Source organism: Cavia porcellus, unplaced genomic scaffold (assembly GCF_034190915.1).
Source record: "Cavia porcellus strain 051 isolate PalLab524CR breed Dunkin Hartley unplaced genomic scaffold, mCavPor4.1 scaffold_1, whole genome shotgun sequence".
Classification (NCBI taxonomy): Eukaryota; Metazoa; Chordata; class Mammalia; order Rodentia; family Caviidae; genus Cavia; species Cavia porcellus.
Genome location: NW_026947484.1, coordinates 19490946 through 19502087, shown reverse-complemented (window position 1 = coordinate 19502087; position 11142 = coordinate 19490946). Strand labels below are relative to the sequence as shown.

The window sequence follows — 11142 nt, the reverse complement described above, 5'->3', positions numbered from 1 at the left end:
TGCCTTTGATGCCCAAGATTGCCTTTGCTATTCTAGTTATGGTTCAAAATGAATTTCTCTTCTGGTTCAAAATGAATTTTAGGAATGTTTTATCTTGATCTGTGAGGTATGTTAGTGATAGTTTGATTAGGATTGCATTAAATCTGTGTAACAGTTTTGGGTGTATGGCCATTTTCACTATGTTAGTTCTTCCTATCCAAGAGCAAGGAATATCTTATATTTTCTGATACCTCTTCAATCTCCTTTTAAAAGAGTTTTGTAGTTTTCAATATGTAAATATTTTACATCCTTTGTTAGATTGATTTCTAAGTATTTCATTTTTTTGGATCAAAGGTGTTATTTCCATAATTTTTTCTTAGTGAGTTTGTTGTTTGTGTACAGGAATATTATTGATTTTTGAGTGTTGACTTTGAATCCAGCTATGCTGCTGAATATGCTTATTAATTCTAGCAGTCTTTTGATCAAGTTATTGGGGTTTTCTATGTAGAGTATCATGTCATCTGCAAATAGAAATAGCTTAACTTCTTCCTTTCCTATTCTTACTCCTTTTATTTCTCTCTCTTGTCTAATTGCTCTGGCTAACATTTCTAGAACTGTACTGAACAGGAATGGTGATAGTGAGCATCCTTGTCTTGTCCCTGATTTTAGAGTGAAAGATTTCCGTTTTTGTCCATGTAGCTGTTGGTTTGTCATAGATGGCTTTTATCAGATTAAGGTAGCGATCATCTATGATGATTTTTAGCATGAATGAGTGTTGGACTTTATCAAAAGCTTTTTCTACATCTATTGAAATGATTATGCGATTTTTGTCTTTGACTCTGTTGATGTGGTGTATTATATTTATTGATTTGCATATGTTGACTCATCCCTGTATTCCTGGGATGAATCCCACTTGGTTGTATTGTATAATCTTCTTGATGATTTGCTACATTCTGTTTGCCAGTTTATTGATAATTCTTGTATGTATATTCATTAGGGAGTTCTCTTTTTCGGTTGGGTCTTTCTCTGGTTTTGGTATCAGAGTAATACTTGGCTCCAGGAATGAGTTAGAGGAAACTGTTTCCCATTCAATTTCATTAAAGAGTTTGAGGAGCATTAGCCTTAAATCTTCTCTAAATTTATTGTAGAATTCAGCCATGAATTCACCTGGGATTTTGTTTGTTGGTAGGTTTTAAACTATGTTTTAAATTTCAGTAACTGATATTGAGTTATTCAAAATTTTTATATTTTCTTGATTCCACGTTGGTTATTCATACTTCCCTAGGAATCTATCAATTTCCTGTTTTCCATCCTATGAGAGTAAAGATTTTCAAAGTAGGTGTTGATGTTCTGAATTTCCACAGGATCTGTAGTAATGTTACCCTTTTCATTGCTTATTGCATGAATTTATAAGTTTTTATTTTTCCTTTTCTTGATAAGGTTAACAAGAGATTTATTAATTTTATTTATTCTTTCAGAGAACCAATTGTTTGCTTCATTAATTCTTTGTATTTTCTTAGTCTTAATTATATTAATTTCTGCTCCAATCATTATAATTTCCTCTCTTCTATAAATTTTGGTCTTGACTTGCTCTTCTTTCTCTAGAAGCCTGAGGTGCAGCATTAGGTTACGCTCATTCCATTTTTCTGATGGAAGAGTTCATTGTTATATATTTTCTCCTTAAAATCCCTTTCATTGCATTCCACAGGTTCTGGTATGTTGTATCTGCATTTTCATTGAATTGTAGATATTGTTTAATTTCTTCTTTAATTTCATCTGTAACCCATTGGTTATTCAGGAGGGTGTTATTTAATTTCCATGTGTTTGTGTAGGTTTTGCAGTTTCTTTTCCCATTAATTTCCAATTTCATTGCTCTATGGTCAGATAATATGCATGGGATAATTTCAATCCCTGTACATTTACTTAAGCATGTTCTATGGGCTAATATATGGTCTATTTTAGAGAATGTCCCATGTACAGCTGAGAAGAACTTGTGTTCTGATATTGTTGGTTGGAACACCCTGTAAACATCCATTAAGTTCATTTATTTCAATTCTTTATTTCTTTGCTGACTCTTTATCTAGTTGATCTATATCTTTGTAACCATGGGGTATTAAGGCCCCCAAATTACAACTGTGCTATTGCATGTTGGATTTTTCATGTCTATTAGTATTTATCTAACATAGTTGGGTGCTCCCATATTTAGTGAATATAAAATTATGACTATTATCTGTTGTGGTTCAGTTTAAATGCTCCTAGTAAGCCTCAGGAGCAGCCTTTGGAAGGTGGTGACTGTATCATTTGTGATTTGCAGTGTGAGGGTTGCACCTGTCCAACAGTGAGAAGCCAGCACACAATATAAGGGGAGAAAGAAAGCCTATTCTTCCCTTTTTGCTCTTTTCACTCCTGTCACTTGTGGTTGCTGTAAATTGTTAAATCTCAGCCAGACTACCCTGCCTTGGAGTCAGTTGAGTATGGACTGAAACCTCCCAAAAACTGTAAGTGAAATAAATCTTTCATTCCTTCATATTTGGCACTGAGTATTTTGTCTCAGCAATGAGAGAAAAATAATGAAGATGGAATTTGCTACCAGTAGAGTGGTATCTTTGCTGTAACTATACCTGACCATGTGATTCAAGAGCCTTTGGGTACTGTTTGTGGTAAGACTTTGGAAAGGTTCAGAGAGGTTGCCTGCAAGTGTAGATCTGCAACGCCATATGGGAGATTCTGGTGAGAGCTCACAAGACCAGAAAGCTGGTAAAACCAAGCTTGGGTAGTTTCTGCTGGGAAGCAAGGTGGGGCCAGGGACACCAGGTCTGGAGGAGCTTGGCCTGCTCCTGTCCCTCTCCCACAGTTAAAAAAAAAAAATTCTGAAGTGATGTTAGCAAAAAAAAAAAAAAAAAAAAATAGCTGAGCTACGTCCAGCGCCTTCCATCTGCTTTTCTCCCTTGCTTCCAGTAGCTCGTCAGGCCCTCAGCAGCCAAAATGGTGCAGCAGATTGAAAGCAAAGAGGCCTTTCAAGAAGCCTTGAATGATGCAGGAGATAAACTTGTAGTAGTTGATTTCTCAGCCACATGGTGTGGGCCTTGCAAAATGATCAAGCCTTTCTTTCATTCCCTGTCTGAAAAATATTCCAAGGTGGTGTTCCTTGAAGTAGATGTGGATGACTGTCAGGACGTTGCTGCAGAATGTGAAGTCAAATGTATGCCGACCTTCCAGTTTTTTAAAAAGGGTAAAAAGGTGAGTGAGTTTTCTGGCGCTAACAAGGAAAAGCTTGAAGCCACCATTAATGAGTTAGTCTAATTGTGTTTTCTGAAGAATAGAACCAGCGATCAGCTGTTTAAAACTTTTAATTTTTTTTTATTTACAAAAAGTATGAAGTATGGAAACTATATACCCAACTGCCATCTGATTATAAATTACAATAAAATACTAATTCTACCCTTTAAAAAAAAAAAAAAAGAAGCACAGCATTGGTTGTGGACTCCAACAGTATTACTGCTTGGCATAAAATTTGTCTCCATTTAGCTCACGAATAGAGACTTTGCCTGAGATGGAGATTAAGTGGACTATCTAATCTAGCAGAGGAAGTTTCAAGGCAATCTAACATTGAGGCAGTGGCATGGCTATTGTTTGGTGCCTTTAGCCAGACTTACCTTGTGAATCAAGAGCAAAGAGCCCAGCATAATGCTGTGAAACATTCTGAGTTTAGTGGGAAAAAAGCTCCAGTAAAGCTGTGGGCTGCAAAGATAGGACTGAGATCTCTATTGCTGAGAAGGAACGGGAGAATATAAAACATGGTCTTACAGCATCAGAAGCAGCCCCAGGTTCCCATGCATTGCAGCCTCAAGTCTGCAAAAGCAAAAGAATTTGCTTTGAGGAGAAAGCTACAGAGCACCGTATTCCAGAATGGTGGTGACCATATGAGGTTCCAAATTTGCAACAGCTGCACCAGGTTCCAGAATGGCGGTGGCATACAGAATTTCTTCTTCACAATCAGGTTCGGCTATCCAGGCACTTGACCCCTATGACCAAGAGAGAGGAAAACCTGACTACTGCTCCAACTGGTATCAGACTATGGCATCATCCACCTGGGGCAGGTTTTAGGTCCATACAGAATGCAAGAGTTCTGAGGATAAAAAGGCTTCCTTTCTTATTTCAGAAGGCCTTGGAGGCCAGGCAGTGTTTACCTGCGAGGGCAGTATGTGAAGATGTGAGTGTGAAGCCAAATGTGCAGTGCAGAACCCAGAAGTTTGGAAAAGCTGGGAGCATAGATTGTCTAAGGAAATTTGCAAAGATGGAGTAAAGCTAGCCCAAGAGAGGAACTGTGGGAGCTACAACCACCACAAGTGCCATGGGGGTGGATTCATTCAAGCCTTTTGAGCTCACAACCGGATTGCTTCAGAAACTGAGCAGGGAACTCCAGGACTTAATGTTTGCCCTGCTGGATTTTGGGCTTCTATTGGTCCCATTCATTGTATCTCCCTGTGCCCCCTTTGGAATGATATTGTTTATCTTGTGCCATTGAATGTTGGAAGCATTTAACTTTGTTTTCATTTGTACAGGAGATTATAGCTAAGAGTTTGCCTTAGATATTGGGATTTGGACTTTCCAGCAGTGCTGAAAATATTAGGACTTTGGCAAATCTTGAAGATGGAATAAATGTCTTTTGAATATAGGATACGCATGAGTCTTTGAGGGGCCCAGGGGTGGAATGCTATGGTTTGTGTTTAAATGTCCTCTTAAAGCCTTATGCGGTTATGGCATGGTTGGGCCAGGGGTACTTTCAAAGGTCACTGAATCTAGCATTTGTGATTGGTTCATTGTCTACTGCTAAGACTGGCAGTGTGTGTACTGCATCCTCCCAGGGCCAGGTAGCCAGAATACAATATAAGGAAGAGAAGGAAGTATGCTTTTCCCTTTTGGCCCATTTCACTGCTATGGCTTGTAGCTACCATGAATGGTTAAATCTTAGCCATGCCACCCTGCCTTGGAGTGTGGACTGAAACCTCCAAGAAACTAAACTAAATGAGCTTCTCATTCTTTCATTCTGAGTGTCAGGTATTTTGTCCTAGCAACAAGACAAAAGTAACCAAGAGATTTTCTCTTCCTCTTGAATTTTTTCTATTACAAGTAGGTGGTGATCTTCTTTATCTCTTTTGATCATTTTTGTTTTGAAGTTCACATTGTCTACAAACAGAAGAGCTATACCTGCTTTTTTCTGGGTTCCTGTTGCATGGAATATTGTATTCCATCCTTGACTTTCAGGCTATGAGTTTCTTTTTGAGTTAAATATATTTATTGTATACAGCATATGATTGGATCCTGTTTCTTGATTCATCCTGCCAATCTATTTCTTTTAATCAGTGAATTGAGGCCATTTTCATTGATGATTATAACCGATATATATTGTCGTAAAAATTTGTCATGTTATTTTCCTGTTATTCCCTGCTTCCCCCCGCCCCCTTTTTTTAATTGCTTACTCTGTTTGTGGTTTCCTTCTCTTGTTGTTCTGGGAATGTCATTATAATCTGTATCAGTATGTCTTTCAGTACTATTTCTAGCACTGGTTTGGTGGACGTGAATTTCTTCAGTTGTTTTTTGTCACGAAAATATCTTATTTTTCCATTAATTTTGAAAGAAGGTTTTGCAGGGTACATCAATCTGGTTTGGAAGTTGTTTTCTTTCAGGGCTTGAAATGCTTCACTCCCAGTTTTTCCTGATTTGAGGATTTGTGTTAAGAAGTTGGCTAGGATTCTAACTGGTTTTCCTTGATAGGTGAGCTGTTTTTTCTCTAACAGCTTTTGGTACTCTGTTTTTATGCTGAAGTTTTGAAATCTTGATAATTATATGTCTGGGTGTAGATTTATTTTGTTTATGGCTATTTGGCACTCTGTATGCCTTACTTATCTTCATATCAGAGTCTTTTCCCATGTTTGGGAAATTTTCTGCTGTTACTCCTGCAAATAGTTTTTTTTTTTTAAATGTCATTTGCATCGACGCCTGCATTTTTATTGATACCTATTAAGATTATATTGTTTTTCTTTTTTGTATCATCTTGGACCTGTTGAATTATTATTTCACAGTCCTTTGTTATTTTTATGAGTTCATCCTTTTTGTGATCACTAGCTGCAACCCTGTCTTCAAGACCTGAAAGTTTATCTTCAGTTTTGTCAGCTTTTAATGGAATTTTTAGTTTCCTTGGTATCTCTTTGAATTTATTTCATGCATTCTATTTCTTTGCCATTTGTTCATTCAAGGCTTCCATCATTTTCCCATGCTCCTGTACATTTTTTTATTTATGTCTTTTCTAGCTATGCTGAGCAGCTGTTTTATTAAAGTTGTCGTTTCCTTTTTACCTGAGAGATTATTTCTAATCTGATTTCCTCTATAGTCTCATGGATTTGTTTCTTTATTTCACTTTATATCTCTTCAGAAATTTTGGGTGTGGGACTTTCAATGTCCTCTATTTTGATGTCTGCTTTACTTGTTCCTGATGAGCTGGGCATTGGAGATTGCATTTTGCTTTTTTGTTTTGTCATTTTCACCTCTTGGATTAATATTTTGGTCTTTTCAATCCCACTACTCTCAACTGCCCAGTGTGTATGTCTTAGGACCCTACTGTGTGGCTGATGTTCAACCAGTTGCTGGGTCCTACAGTGTAGAAGGGGTCAGTCACCTGAATTCCTCCTGCCGGTCAGTTGTGTGAGTGCCATATTATTCCTAGGCTGACTAGCCTAGGAATATTGATGTGAACCAACCCTCAGTTTGTATTGTTACTGTAGCTTCAGGCTGTTCCAGGCTGCCAGACTCACCTGTCAATAGAGTTCACCTCAGCCCAGATCCTGCTGTGTCACTTGGGGTCTCACAGGCCCAGTTGGAGGCCTCGCTAGCACCTTGCCAGCCCACCCAAGGTTCTCTGTATGGAAAAAGGACTCACCTATGCACTTGCCATCTTTCCAAGGTCCTTTCAATGGGGGGAGGGTGTGCTGAGGCTCCTGTTGACCCACTGCTTGAGGGGAGACTTACTGCATGTTTGCTGGCCTGCTGAGGTACTCTGGGTAAAGGAGGGGGTGCCTGAGGCTCCCCTTCTGATGTACTGCATGTGCTGGAGAGGTCAGTGATGCTCCTGTGTGCTGCTGAGGTTGTCTGCATGCTGGGGAGGGGTGGCTAAGATTCCCCTTGGCTGCTGAGTTCCTCTGGGAGTCGGGGTGGGGTGGCCAACTATCCCATAGCCTACTGAGTTGATCCAGGTCTGTGAAATGGGTAGAAAAGGTAGGTTAAATTTCAACTAGTGACTTGATAATAGAATATGTTTTAGCCATTTTTGCAAATAAGTGAAGGAAAAGTTCAGATTTTTAAGGTACATTTCCTATTTCAGACTTTCTTTTTAAGTCTCCCTACTGTCTGAGTGGTGATGAATCACATCATCCTTTGGATTTCTTCTCTAAATTAATACTGGTGACTAACAATTTAAGCCTCTGTGTATGGCTGTTGGTAAAGTAGGTGAAGTGTAAAGCTTCTGCTCAGTTTTTATTGAAAAGCAAGCAAATACGACCACAAAACCCTGAGACACATTCTGGGCAAAATCTGCTGTAATATTTTAATTTTTGAGACACAAACAAGTATTCAGCCCTCAGTTTCATTCATATTTCTGTAATTTTGATATAACTTCATCAAGCTAGAAAATTGAGATATTTCTCTCTCTGTGTCTCCCAATCATAAAACTATGTTTGTGTTTCTCTGTAAGACTCAATTAGTGTTTTAATGTTTTATGCATGCGTGTATGTATGCACTGGGGCTGGAACACAATTCTTCCACAGCTAGGCAACTGCTCTGTCTCTGAGCTATGTTCCCAACCAAGATCTTTGTTCACTCGTGTCTTTTCTTGACATCCTGGAAAGATTAGTTTTGAACTTTCTTATATTTATCACATTATAAGGAAGAAATCACTGCCAATTTAAAAAAATTACATTATATAAATGAATACAAATAATAATACTACATACACTGTTTATTCTTATTTTTAAAATAATTTTAGAATATGCTGAAGTAGTTCAATTGTTAATAACCAGTCATAACAGAAAATGCCCGAAAGTGAAGGATGAGGCTTCAGATATCTTTTGAGTTGCTGAAATAGTCTCAAAACCTTGCAAATTGTTTCAAGTAAGTGGGTTGATTTGTGTGCGGAGGATCTTTCCAAGGTAGTCTAGTTTTTAATCTGAATTTTGCATCATTAGTATCCTTTTGTTAAGTAAACCTCCTTGTTTGGGAAGATAGGCAGATTTAAACAGTTATCTTCTTTTTGGATATTGTTGATATTGATGGTTAGGAACCCTACGATGTTTTAAAATCTGGTAGAACTGAACAGTAGTCAAAAATCTTGGGGACTACTTACGGAATCCCATAGGGGATAGAAAGGCAGAGTGTCATTGTTGGGATCCTCAGGCAGCCTTGGAGTAGCATAAAACATTCATGTGGAAAAGAATGGTTTACCAAAGAGGAAGAGACCCTGAAGAGGACACTGGCCAATTCAAGAACCAAAACAGAGTGAGCCTTCCATTACAATTTGGGCTATTAAGGTGGTACATGGTATTGGACGCTTTTCAGAACTGCTGGAAAGTTGATTCCCCCTCCACTGATGGAATAAATACACAGATTAATCTGTAATATAAAGATTAAAAATTTCTTTTTTTTTCAAATTCAAAATTTCTGTGGTGGTGGTAGAAGTTCTTTCTTTCAAAGTAAGGGAGTCCCTTAAGAAATGAATTTAGGCAAAGGTGATAATCTATAAATGAAAGATGAAAAATGATAACATTTGTCTTTCTTTCAAAGACTGGAAGGATATTTGCAATAGGACACAGGTATTAAAACATATCAATCACATAGTTTTCATGGCAGTTAGATTACAGTAGAGAGAAGAGGTAAGAAAACTTAAAGATTAACAATGTGCCAGGCCAATAATAATAAAAGATGATGAGAAACTCTGGATACATCAGAAGAATTGCTGGGCAAAATCATAGTTTTGCATGCATGTGTCCTGTTAGCCAAGTTTATCTTTCAGGACTCCAAAATATTCATCATACAGTATTTTGATGGTGAAAAAACTTCCCAGCAGGGGGTGCCATCCCCTCAAAATTCCTTTCTTGGCTGATAAAGGTCACTCTGAAAGATTTTACATGTTTGCAGAGAATCTAAAGCAAATTCCCCAAATAACTGAGTTCTTAGATGTCACAATATCTAGATTACGTATTATCTAGACGAGACCGGAACACAACTGTTATCCCCACGTGCTCTGTTTTGTGCCGTGAAGGTCTGGCCCAGGCAGCTGGCAGCTCTTAGTTGCCCACCTGTGGCCATGAGGGAACAGCAAAAGGTCCCGCAGGTGGGCTAATAGAAATCCAACACTTTTCATGGAAAATCATCTCATCATACCCCCAGCTGCCTATTGAAAGGCAAGCCGTTCTTTTTTTTTTAATCAGAATCATTTAGGTTTTTATGTTTATGTATTGTAAATGCCATTGAAAGGATAAGACTTTGTTCTTTAAGTCATTTGTCATATCAAAACTTCAGAATGTAGAATTAAGTCAAAGCATGCTATCACATATTCTAATGTTCAGTGAACTTATCAGTGTTGCACATAATTTGTTGAAGCCTTTTCAGTTTCCTTTGGGTTCCTGTTTATGTTATTTGAGGTCTCAACAGTCTACTTAAGGATTTCTTAACAGACTTTAGTTCATGCCAGGACGGTCTAGGCTGCAGTCCCTGTGTGTGCCTAGATTTGCAGGGAAGGCACCGTGTGCTTGCTGTGACCTTGGCTCATGTGATTTTTCACTCTAGGGACACAGATTCCATGGTCCTGTCTGCTCATAACCCCGCATCACATCAGAGCCTCCCACCCCATCCCAACCCCAGCATCAAGGCTGAACCAGGAGGGACTGGATGGGTTTCTGGATGCCAAGCTCCACCCACCCCTGTTCCCAGAACCTAGAATCTAATTTAGGCTTTGTTTACCCGTTAAGCTCTCTAGGTTTGAAAGTTAGTGGGCAGATTGAGCAGAGCCAAATGCATGACTCTGTTGGCCCCCACCCCCAGTCTCGCTCATGCTGAAGCCCCTCACATTCTAGACTCTTTCTTGAGGTCTAAATACAACTCTCTCCCTTTTTTCCTTCTCATTTGTTACCTTTCTCTAGTGTCCTTTTGACTCTCGGCTTTTACTTCTTCTTTCAACCGGCCTTTCCTACACTCTATCATGAAATATTCAGGAGATTCTTGACATAGAAAAGCAATGATTCTCAACCCTAGAGGAGGTTATATTCTGGGATGCTTTCTGAAAATACAGAGCTCTGTACCTCTCCCTACCACAGACCTACTAAACTAGGTATCAGTGTCTCTAAAAAGCTCCTCCTACCACAGGCCATTCTGTACACAGCCAAGGTTAAGAACTGCTGAAGGAAGAGATACATTAGAGGGAAATATCCTTGGAAAAAGGCAGCTTTTTAATAGATAGGCAACTTTTAAATATATATAGTAAAGGAAAGCTAGTAACTCTCCCAAGGGAAGGAAAGCTGGTAACATGGTTGCTATAGTTTGGATCTTGCTTGTTCTCCAGAGACCCATGTATTGGGAGCCTGGTCCTCAGTCCCTGGTGCTATTGGGAGGTGAGTGGAACTTTAGGAGGCGGGGCCTAAGGAAAGGCAGTAAGGCCATTGGGGCATGCGGCCTCTGTCTCTGCTCGCTAGGCACTGTATGTTAAATAGCTTCCATTACCATGTACTCTTGCATGATCCATTTCTTTGTCAAAAACAATGTGACAAATTTACTGTGAGTCAAAATAATTTTGTTTCTTGTAAGTTGATTATCTCAGGTATTTGTTATAATAATGAAAAGCTGACTAACACAAGGTGAATTAAACTTTTCCTTCCCACTAGTAAAATTAGCATACATGTATTATATATATATTTTTTCTTTGATATATTCCTTAGTTTCTTTGATTTCTTTCTCTTCCTGGGATGAGACAGGGGAAATAAAGGCTAGATTGAGGAAAATGGAGCTGAGTGAGGAAGGGCTAGGAAGATCCAGTTTAGTGGAAAGGTGAGTGTTGCAGGCACAACACTAGGACAATTCATTCCACTTGGCCACTGGCAACCCAGACTGATAATA

General features: G+C 38.7%; 1 protein-coding gene across 1 annotated transcript; it reads left to right on the top strand.

Moving 5' to 3' along the window:
* Nucleotides 1-2895: 2895 nt before the first annotated feature.
* On the top strand, nucleotides 2896-3444 carry LOC100729881 (thioredoxin-like). Its single transcript, XM_063246018.1, has one exon. The coding sequence runs from the start codon at nucleotides 2965-2967 to the stop codon at nucleotides 3280-3282; it is 318 nt and encodes a 105-aa protein (XP_063102088.1). The 5' UTR covers nucleotides 2896-2964; the 3' UTR covers nucleotides 3283-3444.
* Nucleotides 3445-11142: the final 7698 nt, after the last annotated feature.

What these genes read in the sequence shown, in the direction of transcription:
- LOC100729881 (XM_063246018.1), top strand. Translation starts at nt 2,965, where the DNA reads ATGGTGCAGCAGATTGAAAGCAAAGAGGCCTTTCAAGAAGCCTTGAAT.